Genomic DNA, 19,305 nt, shown 5'->3' on the forward strand with positions numbered 1-19,305 from the left:
CATTTGCACTTGCAAAAGGATCAGGATAATATGCCAATGGGGGAAAGAATCCTAGAGAGGGAAGGTCCTTCAAGTCATTTAAACCCTGGTGCTTCTCCTTTCCCTCCTCTGGCTCACCTCTGCAGCATCCTTGGTGCACTCCTGGCACAGTTATCTCCATTTTAGCCAGCTGGGCCAATCCCTTCTGTCCCACAAGGCTCCATGTTGTGCAATGGCCTGGGTGAAGGCTCCATCTCCTCCTCTCCTGGTGCTGGGAAGCTAAATGGCTCACATCGCTTCAGCCACCCCTGGACTTGTTATTCCATTGGACACTTGCCAGGGCAAGCCAACCCCCACCCCAGGAAGGAGTTGATCAATCTAGGCTGAACCTGCAGGGAGGACTCACAAGGGCAGAAAGTCTTTCTCCTCTTCTGTCCCATGCAGACTTCCATATCTTGATCCAGGCCTGCTTTCAAGATCTTAAAATATTGTTTTCACCTAGTAATTTCTTTTGATATTTATATTAGCCACCCCATATGCTGTGGGGACGCGGGTGGCGCTGTGGGTAAAAGCCTCAGCACCTAGGGCTTGCCGATCGAAAGGTCGGCGGTTCGAATCCCCGCGGCGGGGTGCACTCCCGTTGCTCGGTCCCAGCACCTGCCAACCTAGCAGTTCGAAAGCACTCCCGGGTGCAAGTAGATAAATAGGGGCCGCTTACCAGCGGGAAGGTAAACGGCGTTCCGTGTGCTGCGCTGGCTCGCCAGATGCAGCTTGTCACGCTGGCCACGTGACCCGGAAGTGTCTCTGTACAGCGCTGGCCCCAGGCCTCTTGAGTGAGATGGGCGCACAACCCTAGAGTCTGTCAAGACTGGCCCGTAGGGCAGGGGTACCTTTACCTTTACCTTTATGCTGTGATTGTCATGTATAGACCTTTTGTATGCATTTTGAAAAATGTCACCAGTGCTAATGGCTGGGTTGGAGTTGTGTGCACATAGAATTCCCAATGGCAACTTCTTTCCTGCCTGAATAGCTGAATATCTACCTGACTATATTCCACTTCCAGCTACACTCCAGAACTCTCTGCTCTTTTCAGTACATGGCTGAGAACTGATTGTTTTAAAAGTTACCTGATATCTGTTCCTTTAACCAGCCTCTATGCAGCCTTTTCATTGCCTTGCGTCTATTTACATAATGATATTATGCCAGAGCAAAACAAACACACACCTTGCTATTGAAACAGGAACTTACATTGTAGTATCCGGGGTGCCCAGCTCAACTCCTCCCTCAGTTTTTTTTGAGCTGGCAGGTCCTGCTCAAGGGATTTCCTCACGGGAGAGGAGGCCAGACAATGACCCACCCTCCTCTCCAGTCTGGATAATAAAAAGCAAGCAGTGTGCCTCAGAGTGGAATTTTAAGACCATGCACCACACACTACAGAGCACATCTTTCCTTTATGATGTTTTGTGTAGAATACCATATAAAGTACGGTACTTACTTCCCACCTTGAAATGCTATCTTTCAGTAATAAATGGATGCTGTGCATCAGAACTGCAAACCAAGAAGAAAAGTATTTTATATAATATTCAATCAGAGTAGGACTGCTCTCTCTCTCTCTCTTACTCACATATGTGTAATTATGCTTACATTCCATCTACTGTATATGTAATCAAGATGATCAATAATTTAATCAATCCATGCATTACATATCAAATAGTAGTATTTGTCAAGAGATGACAGGATCAATACATTGTGGTGAACATCATGTTGTGGTGAACATCATATGTCTTCAAAAAACAGCACACTGGATACATTGTAAGGAGTAATTAGATTTCCATCTAAAAACACTCCACAAAACACATCTCAGGTCACAGTAACAACCTGTCTAGTTAAATTGCCCCCTGCCCCAGACTGCCTCCTAGTGGCTGGGTCTGGCAAGTGTCTTAACACAAAGGGGACTGTACCTTTCTCCCAGCAGCAGGAATGTGGACAGGTGAGTTTTTGATCCATCTGAATGCAACAGCAGCATTAACGGGGGGGGGGGGGGGGAGTCACAGTAACCTTTCTGCAGTATGCCATGCACCCACATGGATATGGAGACTTTTTTGTGTAGGGGAAATGTAACATGTAAAGCATCCCTGCAATCCTTTCCCTTTTTCTAGGTTCTTAAGAGGGTAACTTCTTGCTTACTGTTTGATGAATCCTTTTGTCCCCTGCCAGCAAACAATGGTGTGCCATGCGGAAAGATCTGGGGTATTTTTTTTAAAACTATAAAATCTGGATTTATTGGATGGTAGTGCTATACTCATATTAATGTTACCAGGTCATGTTAATGTTACTAAGTCATCGTTAAACTTTCTGAGCAAGCCAGATATTCACAGGCATCGTGTGACTTTATTCTATTTTCCTAGGACTCGCAAAAAATGGCCGGAATCCTAAAGGATATTAAAATGTCACAACCCTTTCCTTTTGTTTAGCTTAAGTTCCTTCTTATAAAGATAGACAGAAACATCTGGCCTTGTAAACTCCAGAGGGACATGGGTGTGTAATGCTGTTTGAGGAACATATGGGAGGGCTTGTTATCTCAGGGACAGTATCTGCAGAGTACAGGATCTGGAGATGCTTCTCTTTAATTTTGCATGGGGCTTTCTGGGTAGTTTTTCACCTTTAGTTAGACAGATGGATATATTTTGGACACCTGTGGCAAAACTGCAGCATAGCAAGCCTCTCAAATGTTTGTCACCATGAAAAGCATATGAGCTGTATGGTGCTTACAACATGGAGATAGAAAGGAATCCCAACTGGTCCTAGCCAGGTAGGAAGACTGCAGGGCGCAATCCGCATAGGGTAATATGAGTTAGCTGCAGTACTGCATTTCTGGTCCCTGAGGAGCTGGTGGGGCCAGCAAGGGGTCACAGTGAAAGCTGTGGTAGAAACAGGTGAGAAATCTGTTAAGAGCTGGAACGTATGATCTGGTGGGACTTCATAAAACCATTAACAGCTTTTCGTAAGAAGTGTTCCACTGGCTGTGTACATGCCGTACATATAAAGCACATTTCCCTGCCCAAAGAAACTTGGGAACTGTAGTTTTTGGGTGCTGGGGTTTGTAGTTGTGTGAGGGGTAAACTACAGTTCCTGGGATTCTTTTGGGTGGGTGTATGCAGCCAAAAGTGTTGAAGGAAAAAATGGTGTTACACCAGTGTTTCTTGCAGCAAGCATATAACATGTGGGCATTATATACACATATACATGCACGTCTTTTAACATCCATGTACACACATGTTGGAACCCTTTCCCAATCAGGGTTTCCAGATGGACATATCAATGTCTTTAAAGAGATATGTGTATCTGTGTTTGCTGCAAGAAACATTAGAGTTTCCCCTAGCTATTTGGTTATTCCTTTGCTAAGTGGAAATGCCTTATACAGTATGCCTAAGAAAGAAATACTTTTTTAAGGGCCAGACTTCATAATAATCCAGTAGCACCACTATTCATATTAGCTGCTTCATCCTCCACTTATTTGGGAAATTATGCTAAAATTTGTTGCCATAGGGCTCACCCAGGCTTCTGCTTATCCCACCACTTTTCCCCAAGAAAACCCAATCTTTAATGCTGAATCAGAGCAAATGTCAATTGCATTTTCCACAGATGGATGTTTGTTCTGGTTCAGTGCTAAAGAGTGTGTTTTCCTGGGGAAAGTGGTGGGGCAAACAGAAAACTGCTGGCCACTGTCACTGGACTCAGCTACGTTAGTCAAAAATTAGCGTTTTGAATGCGTTATAAACATGCAACACCAGATGGTGCTGGAGAGGGAGGGAAATTATTTGCGATTTTTAAATTATAACAATTTAATTTCTGACTTATTTATAGCATTTTCCTCCTGTGTGTAGATCCATCCACTCTCATTGTCAATTTGAAATGGTGTATGCCAATGGTGACAAACCAATAATTCTGATATCCACAGTAATTGATAGCATGAAGCTTGTTGTTGAAAAAGATGTACAGATGGTTTGTTATGAGGAGAAATGGGTCCATTAAATAGGGTTAGTTAAATTAAGGTATAAATGGCAGGCAGGGAGGTACAGCTTTCTGTAGCTATGAAAACGGTAAGAATAAAAGAATAAGAATAAAAGGAGGAATATAGCTGCTTTTCTTCCAGATAATTTGGCTCCTGATACATCTGGCTTGAGATACATTTCGGTAGAAGGCCCTCTAGTCCCTCACGGAGGTGATGCTTAATGCTCTTCTTTTTGCCCTTTTCTCAGCATTTCTCTGAGAACTTCGACCATTTCTCTGAGAACATGGAGGACTTTTCCAACGAACTCTTCAACAGCTTCTTTGATGACCCCATGCTGGTGGAAAAGAACCCTTTGCTGGACATGGATCTGGACCCTCCTACTCCTGGCATCCAAGCAGAGCACAGCTACTCCCTGAGCGGAGACTCAGCTCCCCAGAGCCCCCTCATGCCTGTCAAGACAGAAGACAATGCCAATGGTGAGCGCGCGAGGTCCTTGCATGCTGGTTCGAGAAACGCGTACCTAAACTTCTTAAAAGCCTACCGTGTTGTTAGCAGAAGAGTTGGTTCTGTTAGGTGGGTGTGTTCTCTTTCAAATGAACCATTGCCCTTGAAAACAGCTGATCAGGCTACCTAAAAGAGATGGCCCATAGCTTTACTTTCAGGAAGAAAGTTTAATTCCAGGCAATGAATCAGATCCACTTTCTAAAAATTGATCTCTTATTTTTAAATGAAAGGGGGGGGGGGAGGAATGAGTAAAAGTTAAAATAAAATTGAAGAAAGAGAAGAGGGAAAAAACACATCATCATCATAAACAAAGGATACTAATGATAATAGTAGACCACCATCATTTCACATTGCAGCTACAGTACAGAAATCTTTAATTCCGTATAAGCCCTCAGTATGTCTAGATCAGCCTTTCTCAACCTGTACAGATGTTGTTGAACTACAACTCCCATCACACCTAGCTAGCAAGTCAAACCTCAGGGATGATGGGAGTTGTAGTCCAACAACATCTGGGGACCCACAGATTGAGAACCGCTGGTCTAGATGGATGCTTATGTGAAATATGTTTGAATGTAGCCAATTTGATCTACTTTTAATTGATTTGAATCCACCTAATAATAATAGAACTGGTGTTGCTCACTTAATTGTCCATGATACATACAAATACCCAGTGGCGGAGCTTCATGCTCTGACAGCGGGAGGAGGAGAGCAGGCGGGGTGGGACTGGCATGCGTCCTGGGGGCATGGCGTGCCACCTGCAGGGGCGTGGCACACTGCCTGCGGGGGCGTGGTGCCCAGCGCGGGGGGGGGGGCAGCCTTGATGGTACCCCACCGGGATCGCGCTGCCCCGCACTCCTCTTCCTCCGCCAGTGCTAATACCACATTAGGCTAAAATAGAAAGGTGTGCAGGCCTCTTCTCCCTCCCTTCTTTTTGGAGACATGTTTTTCAAGAATCCTGCTTCCTTTTGATAAGAGGAAGTTTGGAGAAGTTGAATGAGCATGCTAAAACCAGGTAGCCCAGGAAAGGAAAACTAGGTAAGGAAATAAGGCTGCAGTAATAACCACACTATGTGATCCTGCCTAATCTGCATTTCCTGAAACGGTATGAACTGGCAAACAACTATCCTTTGAAATTCATACATATTGCAATTCTCCACCCAAATAATGTGCATAAAATGCATATACTATGGGAAAGCGTGAATAACATATTTATGTGCCAACTCAGCCACTTTTACAAGTGCCACATAATACTGGCACCACATCTGTAAGAACTTTATCATTTAGTGTGGCAGCACTGAAACTTTGGAATTCCCTGCCTATTGAAATCAGGCAGACGCCTTCACACCTTCACTGTATTCTTATTTAGACAAGCCTACCCAGACGTTTAGAAAGTTTGTAGGAGTTTTAATTTGTTTTAGTCTATTTTATTGTGGTTTTAACCTTCTGTATGTTTTAAATTAGGACTACATTTTTAGTGATAATTTTATTGTTTTTCTCTTCTTTGTAAACCACTATGAGATTTTTTTCTACAATCATGTGGTATATAAATCTTATGCAATAAATAAAATAAAATCCAAAAATAAATACCAGTGAAAAGAACATGCAAAATGCATTATATTGGGGGGAAATGCTTGCAGAAATGTATATATTAGGGGAAAGACACATTAACTGCTAACAAATTTTCAAAAGGCCTTTAAAAAGAAATGTTTTGTGAACTGATGCGGAAATATGAGGAGCTAAACTTAAGATTGGAAAAGTTAGAAACAGTGAGGAAGCAAACTTGACAGTTTTGTGCATCCCTACTAGGGAGCATCCTAACCGAACACAGTGGGACTTACACCTGAGTAAACATGCATAAGATTATGCTGCGGTTTGCAGCAAACTAAAGAAAGCCGATTTCAGCTTTCCTTGCTTACCAAGTGTCCTTTGCTCAGAGCAGCAGTAATGGAAGAAACAGAAATTGACCATTTCAAATAAGAACTGAGCTCTGTTATATGAAAATATATACCAGACTTAACAATGACCTTTGCTTCTTAATCAGGGCTTGCAACAACAGACTAAACAGGGATCTTGGCTTCATGACTCAGTAAGAGTCACTAACCCACTATTTTAAGAGAGGGAGAGAGAAAACGTACTGCTTTATCGTCATTTAGTGTGAGAGTTAGTTGTTTCCATACTGGATCTGGTCCAAAAAAACGACCTCCCGCTAGCTTACTATTCACTGAACATTACAATGTGTTCCCATATTTCAAAGCAGTTCTTGCTGCTTTGAGCCGTATAGAACTAGTAAGCACCTTTGGGGATATATGCTGTGGTCTTGGTTCACTTTATCTGTTTTTCCATCCATCAGACTTAAATAAATCATCAATGTGGTTATACAATAGAGGCAATGCAGAAAAAAATAACAGTGGTGTTTAGGATTTGTTTGGCAGTGAAACTTTTAAGAGCCATATGCCTATGTCTGGGCAAAGAATGAACAACCATACTGAGGGGAAATGAATGGACTCCAGCAAGTTTTGTTAGGATCTTTATTAGAATGTTTAGTTTGAAATTTAATTAAGTCTAAATGTGATGGAGCACCCCAAATGGGCCAGAATGTCTTCTAAAAGTCAGATAGTTGTTTATTTCCTTGACATCTGATGGGAGGGCGTTCTACAGGGCAGGCGCCACCACCGAGAAGGCCCTCTGCCTGGTTCCCTGTAACCTCACTTCTCACAGTGAGGGAACCGCCAGAAGACCCTCGGAGGAGGATCTCAGTGTCTGGGCTGAACGACGGGTGTGGAGATGCTCCTTCATGTACACCTGGCCTAGGCCATTATTGAACAGCAAATGGAGTCCCTCACATACAAGTGTGCACACATTGTGTACAGTTATATATGTGGGTTTCCTTTCAGATGTTCAATGGCAAAGGACCACAGCTCAGTGGTAGACATCCCCTTCTTCACTTGTGGGGCATCTCAATATTCACACAGCCTCTGACATCAAATCGCCGAGTACTTCTAGGAGGCTAGGAAGCTTCCTGAGGCAAAACATTGCCCAGTCTAGTTCTGTTGACACTGACTGGTAGAGGCTCCCCAGGGTCTCAGACTACCTGGGAATCCAATGGATTGAGCCTGGGAGTTTATGTTCTACCACTGGCCTAACTCTAAGCTCCTCCTCTTGTGTCAAGGCCTGGGCTGCTGCAACCTGCCTGGGAAAAGTTCTGTAAAACTCATGCATCCCCGTTCCAAGAAGGAGGCCTAATAAAACATGTCAACTTGCACTATTCCCCTCCCCCTCTGACAGGCTCTTGGCAGCAGCAGAGAAAAGGGACTCTTAGGTTGTTGGGTGTGGATTCACAGACCTCTGTGCCTCTCCTGGCACTTTTGGCTTGGGCGTAGTAGACACAGTGGGAGCCGCTGCCTGCAGCCAGTGCTTACTGGCGCGTGTGGAAGACTAAGTGGCTTTTTTACTTACCCGCAGATCTCTCGGTAGGAGACGGAGAGGAACAGTCATTTCAGAGCCTATTTTTAAAACAATTCATTTTAGGATAATTCATGATGGCAGGATATTTTTAGATCAACCCCAGCAGAAGATCCTGTAATTTGTGGGACCATGTGGGTGTCCCAGCAGTTGAAGGACAGCAGCTGGCCTGAAGAGAGAATGGCACAGATTCAGTATACACAAGAGAAGAAAAGCCTTCCTTTCAGCAAAAGCAGGGAATAGGTTTCCCTGCTGTGGTCAGGGATTATCCATGCTGAGTGATACCAAACATTAAGAAGAGAGGAGGCAGAGAAATTTCCCTTTCCTCCCTTCTTTTTGGTAGATCCTTCTTTTATTTTTGTTTTTATTATTTATTAAATTTGTATACCAACCTTTTAAAATGGAATGAGCAGGGCTGATCTAGAGAAAGAGCTTGCCACATGCCAAACCTTGTCTGCGGTTTGTACCACTTTTCACTGTCTGTGAGGGAGTGTATGCCAGCATGCTTGGGAAGATAAGGTACCGTATTTTTTGCTCTATAAGATGCACCAGACCATAAGACGCACCTAATTTTTGGAGGAGGAAAACAAGAAAAAAAATATTCTGAATCTTAGAAGCCAGAACAGCAAGAGGGATCGTTGCGCAGTGAAAGCAGCGACCCCTCTCACTGTTCTGGCTTCTGGGATAACTGCGCAGCCTGCATTCGCTCCATAAGACGCACACACATTTTCCCTTACTTTTTAGGAGGGAAAAAGTGAGTCTTATAGAGCAAAAAATAAGGTACTCTCCATTGGTACACTCCTAGGACCTACCCCATCCACGAGATGTACATTTTGGTAATTGCAATATTTTCATACATAATGCCGCATGTATTCAGGTTGTGAGCTTCCTCTAAGGGCTTCTGCTCAGAACAAACCTCTCCTACTCAAGATCGAGACCATCGGTAAAACAGGATGGCTAATAATCTTGTGTCTTAGCGGAAGCCTGTGCACAAGGCTAACCCAAGGGATTTTGCTGCCTGAGGAGGAACAGCAAATGTTCCCCCTCTCAAATCAAGGTGTGTAGTACCCAATTTATTTTGGCAGCTGAGACAGAACATCCGACAAGTGTGTCTCCCTAACAGTGCAGATGCAATTAAATAACTAATAACTGGCTGCCCTTACATGACACCCAGAATCAGCTGCCTGAGGCAGCAGTCTTGTTCTGCCAAATGTTAGGGACCGGGGTGGTTGGGTACGCTAGCTGCTTCTGGGTTCTGCTACAGTTCTTCATTCTGAAGTACATTTCTTCATAGCAAAGGTGGGAGACTATGGCACTGAGGAACAGTGGAACAGTTCTGTAGTATGGAGCGCTATAAGTTCCTTTGCATGCTGCAGCAAGCACAGAAGGCAAGATGAGAAAAGAAGACAGTACAGTTAATAGCTTTCACTGACTGCTCATCTCCAGTACCCTTGCACAACTCTGGAGAATCAATGGGTTCCCGCCTCCCAAATATCTTTAGATTACGAGTCCCTAGTGTTTATCACACACACATTCCAAGTATCTGACTATATGTGGAGTGTCCAGGGGAGATTGCTCAAGCATTGCTCTTGGCGCTCCGAGCACAGCAGGGCGCAGCCATCTGGGGATGGACCAATTAGTCTACTTCTGGTCCATGTCAGTTTTGCATGTGCTTATTCATAAGTCTGCCCTGTTTGTGCATTAATCTCCCCCCCGCCCGCATGCAAAGACTATTTAAATATCTATTTTCTCTTAATAGGCGGTATTCAACTGAGTTGTACTCAAAGTACTGTCTGGCTGTACTGCTTTCTGAAGCAAGGTTTTGGGGTTTTTTTGTTAAAGAAGTAAACTAACCATAACATGGTCTGCTTTAAAACAAACAAACAAACACACACACACACACACCAAACTAGCAATAAGTAAATTTAATTTCACAATGGACCTGGCAGTACTTATTACAGAGTAACTGCAACAGTCCAACTCCACTTAACAACATTTATGAGCGCCGCAACCCCAGAGTCGGTCACGACTGGACCTAATGGTCAGGGGTCCCTTTACCTTTACTATGTGGAAAAGTAAGTGAGGAAGGGAAGGGAAGCAGTATGTAAGTGACAATTTGTGCTCATTTTCTCATTTTCAATATAGCCCCCCCCCACACACACACACTGTTACAGGCAATATTTATACTGGGCCTGGCCTGTTCGGATAGATCGTAACACCTTTTTATTTTGCATGCACACCCTTATTTCCTTCTATGCCTGGAGAGCTTTTTTTGAGCAATAAGCATATAATGCTATCCTTCTCCTGGGATAGCTCAGTTGGTAAAGCATGACTCTTAATATTAGGGTTATATGTTCGAGCCCCACGTTGGGCAGAAGATTCCTGCATTGCAGCAGATAGGACAGGTGTAGGCAACCTAAGGCCCACGGGCCGGATGTGGCCCAATCGCCTTCTCAATCCGGCCCACAGACGGTCCAGGAATCAGTGTGTTTTTACATGAGTAGAATGTGTGCTTTTATTTAAAATGCATCTCTGGGTTATTTGTGGGGCATAGGAATTTGTTCATTCCCCCCCCCAAAAAAAAATAATATAGTCCAGCCCACCACATGGTCTGAGGGACGGTGGACTGGCCCACGGTTGAAAAAGGTTGCTGACCCCTGGGATAGGACAAGGTGACTGTTGTGGTCTCTTCCAACTCTACAATTCTATGATTCTAAAATGGTCTCATTCATGGCAACCTGCCCCAGATAGCCCATGAGGGTAGTCCAAGGCTCAGTTCAAAAGGTTCTTGATTCAATCCCCAGGATCATCAATAGGTAAGAAGTACAGGATTTGACTGTACTTCCTGCATATCTTTACATACAAATACATTAGGCTCCAGGGTTGGGAGTTGGGCCATTGCTTTGCCCCTGCTGAGAGACTTTTTTTTTGGCTCCTCTCCACACACTGTTTCCACCCCAGCTGGTATTTGGTATGCAAACTGAGTACAGTGGTACCTCGGGTTAAGAACTTAATTCGTTCCGGAGGTCCGTTCCTAACCTGAAACTGTTCTTAACCTGAAGCACCACTTTAGCTAATGGGGCCTCCCGCTGCCGCCGTGCCGTCGCAGCACAATTTCTGTTCTCATCCTGAAGCAAAGTTCTTAACCTGAGGTACTATTTCTGGGTTAGGGGAGTCTGTAACCTGAAGCGTCTGTAACCTGAAGCGTATGTAACCCAAGGTACCACTGTAATTTTATGAACTGGTGCCTGAGTTTGCTTTTCCCCCTCCTCTCTCACCACCGCTTCCCCCCTTTGTTCCATGAGATTGTGAGGCTGAGGGCAAGGATTGTCTAAAAACAAAAAATCTGTAAAGTGCCCTGACAGTCTTTTCAATTGAAAAACTGGGTAAAAAAAAATATGTTGTAAATAAATACATTAAGTTAATTGAGCCCTGATGCAGTTTGTTTGTTTTAATTAAGAACCACTTTAGAAGAGGAATTTAGAACAGAGCATTGTGAAGGAAGAGTGGGTGCAGTACTTCGTTTCTCTGCTGTAAATGTCTTCTACTCTCTACCCTAGGACATATATATTCTTAGAACCTCATGGTTAATATATGTAAGACACCATCAAGATCCAAGCCTGCTATTATTTAGTGAACGTTTAAGTAACAGTATAATAACATATTGCAGGATAACTTGTGACCAAGCCTAGACTGTAGCTAAGCTAATTCAGTGGTATCTCAGGTTAAGTACTTAATTCATTCCAGAGGTCCGTACTTAACCTGAAACTGTTCTTAACCTGAAGCACCACTTTAGCTAATGGGGCCTCCTGCTGCTGCCGGAGCACGATTTCTGTTCTCATCCTGAAGCAAAGTTCTTAACCTGAAGCACTATTTCTGGGTTAGCGGAGTCTGTAACCTGAAGCGTATGTAACCCGAGGTACCACTGTTCTTCTCTTGTTTTTCCATACACAAAATGCTAGTTTGTCGCCTCTCTTCCATTCCCAATAGAACGACCATAATAGTAAATGTTGCTGGATGTGTTCATGTTGCTGCTGTAGATAAAACATGAGATTAGGCATTGTTACTGTATTTGCTTTATTTCTTAAGGGAACCTTTGTGGTCACTTTACTAACACACGTATTTCAGAAGCCAGTGCAGCTGCAGTTACTGCTGAATAAATGAATGCAGCAGACAAGAAGCAGATAAGTGCCTCCAGCAATTTGCAATGGGAGGCACCTGCAGACCTTTGCAGGAAGAACATAGGAAGCTGCCTTATACAAAACCAGACCATTGGGCCAGCTAATTATGGTCTATACTGACTGGCAGAGGTCTTCCAGGGTTTCAAGCAGGAGCTATTTCTGGAAGACAATTTCCTTTTCATTCTTGTTCCTAGCACTGAAAAGCTTCCATGTAGTTTGTATGTAATATTCATGTGCTTGTTTCTTCCTGGAATTGTTGTTGTTGTTTAGTCGTTTAGTCGTGTCCGACTCTTCGTGACCACATGGACCAGAGCACGCCAGGCACTCCTGTCTTCCACTGCCTCCCGCAGTTTGGTCAAACTCATGCTGCTAGCTTTGAAGACACTATCCAACCATCTCGTCCTCTGTCGTCCCCTTCTCCTTGTGCCCTCCATCTTTCCCAACATCAGGGTCTTTTCCAGTGAGTCTTCTCTTCTCATGAGGTGGCCAAAGTATTGGAACCTCAGCTTCACGATCTGTCCTTCCAGTGAGCACTCAGGGCTGATTTCCTTAAGAATGGATACGTTTGATCTTCTTGCAGTTCATGGGACTCTCAAGAGTCTCCTCCAGAACCATAATTCAAAAGCATCTATTCTTCGGCGATCAGCCTTCATGGATCACTGCCTGGAATTAGCAGCATACTAATTTTTTTTACTGCAAATAACAGCTGTTGGGAAGACTACAAGAGAGCACTTGGTAAGGAAGGGTCTGAGCTGTTTTGTCAAAAATAAAAAACAGTACTAGAGGAATTTGCTTTTAAAAACATTTTGCTCTTGATGTGTTGAGTGTTCTACTGTGTTCAGCTAAAACTAGATATCTGACTCTACAATGGTATGCCTGATAAGTTGTTTGCAAGGGGAGCAACAATGGATCCACGAATATAAAATATTTCACCTGGCGTCTGACCAAGTAGCGGTGTCAAATTGAATTGAGGATGGGCTTAGGCGAGTCTATAGCCACCACAATTCTGCAAACATTAATTCTGAAAATTTCAGAAGAGTAGCCCTGTTTAACCAGCTGTAGCAAAAGCAACACAGAGACCAAATGTGTCTTTAAGACACATTTATTGTGGAATAACATTTTGAGGACAATACCATGCATCATCCGTAAGAGCCTACACTTCCTAGAGTAGTTTAACAATCAATCCCTCTTCCCAGGGAACTCTAGAAATTGTAGCTGTGTGAGGGGAATAGCTGTTCCCTAATAATTTTCTGCACCCTAAACAAGCACTCCCACAGTGCTTTGGCTGTTTAAAATGGTATTGTTATAAGAATTTTAAGGTCATATATATATAAAATAAATGTTCATAACAGAAAAGGTCCTGAACAAATTGACCTCAAATATTTCTCTGCAAGGTCAAAGTGGGAAACCTCCCCATTGTCTCTTTCCTCACAAATCCTGTCCTCACAAATCCTGTCTTAAGGGCACGTTCGAGATATGAACAGGGTGTGAGCCTGTGACCTGTGACCTAGATTCAGGAATTAAGTACAGTGGTGCCTCGCAAGACAAAAAGAATCCGTTCCGTGAGTCTCTTCGTCTAGCGGTTTTTTCGTCTTGTGAAGCAAGCCCATTAGCGGATTAGCGCTATTAGCGGTTTAGTGGCTATTAGCGGCTATTAAAGGCTTAAGGGATTAGCGGATTAGCTGCTAAAAGGCTATTAGCAGTTTAGTGCCTTAGAAAAAGGGGGTAGGGAGCGGAAAGAAAACCCCAGGAATCGCAAGACATTTTCATCTTGCAAAGCAAGCCCATAGCAAATTCGTCCTGCGAAGCACCTCCAAAACAGAAAACCCTTTCGTCTAGCGGGTTTTCCGTCTTGCGAGGCATTCGTCTTGCGGGGCACCACTGTAGTTATAATAACAAAAGAGTGGCCAAAACCCAGATAATGCAATCAGGTAACTTGCCAGACAGGAGATAAACAATGCACTCAGATTTCTGTTGTAGACCGCCTTTTCTTTGATGTAGGTATGCTGTATCTGGGGGGTGGTCTTGGGCTACACCCCTTCCGTGATGTATGTATGATGTTTCTGGGGGTGGTCTTGGACTTCAGGGTGGGCAATTTAAAATGTCTATCTAAGGGCTTGCATGCATGGCTCGGGGTCCTCCTCCTATCTCCTGCATGTGGGGGAGCACCCTGTTGCAACAGTTAATAAAGATCAGACTTACTAGCTGCTTTGCTTCTCAATATCCTCTGGTTGGTCTCTGTTATTTTCTTCTACTGACAGAACCTGCAAAAGGACTCTATATGGGTTCTTGGTTACCCAATAAGGGAAAAGGAGCAGTTGTTTTTTTTTACTTATATCAGTATGAAACTGCTTTAAATGTGTAGTGCAGATGGGCTTTAGTGTTGCCTTCTGAAACAGCAGAGCTTGTTGCTGAGATTACTGGGGTTTCCCCGCCTACTGCAACATTTCCTGTGTATTAATTAGAAGGCATTGGAGACACACACACACCTTACATTGCTTACGGTACAACTTGATGTGGTTCTTTTCTCAGAACTGGAAAATGGGATGTGGTCCCTCCAGCACAAGCTGTGTTCCATCCTGGTGAAACAGGAGCAGAACATGGCACCAGAACTTCCTGAGACCCAGCTGCCAGCTAATGCAGTACCCATGTTGAACCTGAACCCACTGCAAAGGTTGCCAGTCCCTGAAGAGGTGAGTTTGCTGCATCATTGTTGTCTGCAATATAACAAGTTGTGCTGCAACCTATCTTCCTGCAAGCCCTTCATTCCAAACGAAAGGGCTGTTATGTGGCAGAAGATAAAATCTAGCTTTTTCTTATTTTTGTTATGACTGATTTGAAATAAGCCACTAATGGAGGAAAGGGAACAGAGGACACCTAAGGCATGTCTGGAAAGAGTGCTGATAGCTGTTAGTTCATATGGAAGGCCCAAAATTAGTAGGATCTGCATGAAAGTGACCTGTGGCAAAATATAGTCTAAAATAAAATTTAAAACTCTATAGAGTCAAACTCCTGCACCAATTGGTATCCTTTCCTAGCAGTACCTTCCTGCTTTTGTTCTAGGTTTAGCACTGCAGCGTTAAATCAGTCATGGGAGGAAACTGCCATCCAGATGATGCCCTATGATCCTCCGATGAAGGACGTTATAGAAATTTAAATTATTCCTTGGCTGCTTTCAGTAGTATGAGCCAGAGGGCAGCCAAACACACCCCGTGTTGAAAGCAGTGCGTTAACACGTGTCACCATCTGAAGAGGGCTCTGCCCATAAAACCATGAAATCTGGATTTTAAAGTTACCTAACTATACCACGTAACTGCCTCTCAGGCTGGCAAAGGACCTACAGTATTAGACCATAACTGTCACTGCTGGGTGCTTTGTAAGGTCAGAGGCAGCATTAGGTTTTTCTTACATTACCTACAACAGGGGTAAGACACCTGTAGCTCCATAGATGGTGTTGGACTCCAATTCCCATCGGTCCCAGCCAACATGGCCAATTGTCAGGAATGATAGGAGCTGTAGTCCAGTACCATTGGGAAAACCATAGGTTCCCCAACCCTGGCCTGCAGTTCTTCCTGTTGTCCGGACTAAAGTGAGTGATTGCCCTGATCTGTTGCAAAGCCTAGCGTGGGTTATCTTCCTTTCACTTATGGTGGGTAAGGGAAACTGGATGCAACAAGCCAGCTACTCGAGCCAAACATATACACAAACTTCCTTCTCTGTTTACACAGCTTGAACTCCCTGGGCCTGCAAATGCAGATCCATGTGGCGCGTGTGTGCATTTGACAGCCATACCAAGCTCCCTCCCTGAGCTGTGTTTACAGTATGAGGCAGTGTGAAATATGTCTGTGCGTATGTGTGTATGCCTTTGGTGGGAAAGGGATGCTGGTAAGAGGATTGCATTGGTGCAGCTGGAAACTAAGTGCTGTTCCTGTTAACTCTTCATCTCATTTGATCAGAAGCAGCTGTTGAGTGGTCCTACAGAAGGCCTAGAAAACAGTAGAGGCTATTCTCTATCTCCAAAGGCTGTGCAAATACTCCCAGCTCAGATTACAACAGATCAAAAGAGAGGGAGAGAATGTGGAGGAAAAGTTTAAATGGATTTTTTTTAAGCAGCTTGAGAAGAGAGGAGGTAATGACAAATCTGATTCTGTCCACAAAGTGAATGCCACCTGCGCCGTGCACCCTGGCAGCACACCTGCATGATGCTCACTCTCCCTTGGCAAAACACTCTTGTTTTGAATTGTGACTTCCCTGGAGACAACTTTATTTTTTTTAAAAAAGTTTTTGCTTGTCTTGGAGCAGCTGGCTTTTGGTATGCAAGCTGATAAGATGGAGAAGAAGGGGGAACTGGAGGGCTGAGAAATAATTCTCATCAAAGCAAGAAGGATTATGGCTGTAGTCACAGGGCATGCTGGTATTCACTATAAGTTTTGTTTCACGGCAGGTTAGCTACCAACTGACCTGCACCTTCTGCACTCTTACCATGCATTTAGAAGGCTCCATAGCTCAATGATAGAACAAAAGGCTTTTCATGGACAATACGCAACTGCTGAAAAAGTCCGGCCTCTAATGGCTGGAGAGGTGGCAAGCGCCCAAAACAGAGGAGGCAACAGGCAGTCAAGGAACCAGCCTGGAAGTCCAGAGGGATACTCTAGTGCAGGGTCCTCCCATTAGTCCCAGCCAGCGTGGTCAGGCTTAATGGGAACTATAGTTCAGCAACATCTGGAGGGCCACAAGTTCCACAGCTCTGGCCTTCAGTCTTTATAGCTGTCTGCTACAAAATCAAAGGTGACCCTGGCCTTTGGGTTAACTTCTTTTCAAGCTGTGCAGAATGAGGGAAAATGACACATACAGCAAGCGTGGGATTGGCCCTTCAGAATCACATGATTTTTCCGGAGAATTCTGGTCCTTGGTAGCTGCATCCCAGCTCAAATTGCCTGCCATGTTCTCTTCTGACCAGAGGCCCAGATGGTGCAAGGAGCAGAGTATCAATGCCTGACCTTCACGGTTCCTGGGTTGAATGCCACAGTGTCTAATAATTCGAGTCCCTGCATCTGAGGATTTCTTCTGTCCATTGTGGTACTCACAGGATCTGCTGCTCTCTGTGTCTACCCGTGGCACAGAATTACATCATTAGAAAAAGAAGTGCAGGCCTCAGTTGCACCCAGAAGGGTGTCAGAAATCACACCATACCTGTGCAGAGCTGTACGGTCTCAGAATGAACCCACCTATTCATTCATTCATTCATTCATTCCTATGGTTTCTTACCTGCCTCTCATCATAAAGTCCCAGGACAGGTAACAATAAAATATACAATTACAGGTAAAGGTAAAGGGACCCCTGACCATTAGGTCCAGTCGTGACCGACTCTGGGGTTGCAGCGCTCATCTAGCTTTATTGGCCAAGGGAGCTGGCGTACAGCTTCCGGGTCATGTGGCCAGCATGACTAAGCTGCTTCTGGCGAACCAGAGCAGCACATGGAAGCGCCATTTACCTTCCCGCTGGAGCAGTACCTATTTCTCTACTTGCACTTTGATGTGCTTTCGAACTGCTAGGTTGGCAGGAGCAGGGACCAAGCAATGGGAGCTCACCCTGTCGTGAGAATTCGAACTGCCGACCTTCTGATTGGCAAGACCTAGGCTCTGTAGTTTAACCCACAGCGCCACCCGCGTCCCTTTCTATACAATTATAGAAGTGGCTAAAACCATTACAATTATAAAACCTGTAAAACTGACCCCAAATGGAGCAGAATGATATACATTCAGCAGAAGAGGTGTGTCCTGCATAAAAAAAACCTTAACTATCAAAGGCCAGAGCAGTGGCGTAGCGTGGGTTGTCAGCACCCGGGGCAAGGCAAGTAATTTGCGCCCCCTAACCCAGGGCAAGGCATGTAATTTGTGCCCCCCGCTGCACTGTCCCTCCCCCAGATAGTCCCTCGCTCTCTCTCTGCACCGCACACCTGGCACCCTCCCCTCCACAGTGGGCGGCGACCCAACGGCTCGGATCGGATTCGCACAGCCAGCACTGCAGTGAGAGAGAGTGAGCGAGCCAGGTAGGGGCAGAGAGCTGCGAGTGCGAGCGCCCCCCCCCCAGATGTTGCGCCCGGTACGGCCGGCCCCCCCTGCACCCCCCACGCTACGCCACTGGGCCAGAGTAAATGATAAGAAGTAAATGATGGGCTGCAGTATGATGTTTTGCACCTTGTGAGTCTACATTGCATGGTAAAGCAACCTCTTAATCTGCAGGGTAGAGTCATGCAAGAATTGCCTTTGCAAAACCAAAATGTTGCATTCTGTATTCTTTCATACAGGCTCCCATAGAAATGACGCCCCAACCTATAATCAAAGCTGAACCCAGAGAGGTGAACCAATTTCTAAATGTACCAACAGGTAAGAAAATAGTTACAAGTTGCTTTCATCAGCCCTCCAGCCTCATTAATTTAAAAAACTATCTTTTGCAGAGTGGATCCTCCACCAACCCATTAGCACAAGCTTCTTAAGCATCTCTCTCTCCTCCCCCAGCCCAAAAAGGTTACTATGAGTGATGACAGCTGTGGATGTGTGGGATTCACTTGTAACCCGCTGATGCTGCTAAACTAACCTAATGAGATTGCAAGAAACAATTGTTAACAGGGCACAAGTACTTGAGTTCTCTGAGTATTAGTGATTTCATGAGTCTTGTGTCTGTGTGTACTTTCTTCAACTAGCAGTGCTATGCCTCTCTTAGTGGACTTTCTCATAGTTGCATGGCACTGACTAAACAGTGTACCTATGAAATGCAAATGCCAGTGTGCCTGGAGCTCGGGAAAACCTTTAGCTGGCTGTGAAACCCGAGATGCCAATGCTGTTTCTCAGCAGGCTGCTTATTGTTTGGGGAGAGTAGCTCACCAAGAGAAAGGGTATACAACCCCTTGCTAAACAAAACAACTATTTTTAAAAAAAACAAAATGTATATACTACTGAATTGAAATAACACCTCTAAGTGGTTTACAAAGCCACATTAAAATTATCAATAGAAGACAGCTAAAAACAGGTGTTTTAAAACATGCAAAGGATAATTGAAATCAACAGCAAGTAAAAACAGATTAAAATACATGTCTAAATAAACTTGCCTAAACAAAAATGTTTTAAACAGGTGCTGAACAGAGAAATACTTCTTCACAAT

General features: G+C 44.3%; 1 protein-coding gene and 1 long non-coding RNA gene across 2 annotated transcripts in view; both read left to right on the forward strand.

Moving 5' to 3' along the window:
• CREB3L1 (cAMP responsive element binding protein 3 like 1) overlaps nucleotides 1-19,305 on the forward strand; it is a 79,250-nt gene that overhangs the window by 39,208 nt on the left and 20,737 nt on the right. The window contains exons 2-4 of the mRNA XM_083456001.1: nucleotides 4,242-4,470; nucleotides 14,674-14,834; nucleotides 18,452-18,530. Of these exons, the coding sequence (XP_083312127.1) occupies nucleotides 4,242-4,470; nucleotides 14,674-14,834; nucleotides 18,452-18,530 (469 nt within the window). The remainder of the gene's footprint in view (nucleotides 1-4,241; nucleotides 4,471-14,673; nucleotides 14,835-18,451; nucleotides 18,531-19,305) is intronic.
• LOC310684690 lies at nucleotides 13,496-14,362 on the forward strand. The gene is made up of 2 exons (XR_014514786.1): nucleotides 13,496-13,673; nucleotides 14,029-14,362. It is a non-coding gene; the product is annotated as an uncharacterized lncRNA (long non-coding RNA).

Source organism: Podarcis tiliguerta (assembly GCF_965153285.1).
Source record: "Podarcis tiliguerta genome assembly, chromosome: 1".
Taxonomy (NCBI): Eukaryota; Metazoa; Chordata; class Lepidosauria; order Squamata; family Lacertidae; genus Podarcis; species Podarcis tiliguerta.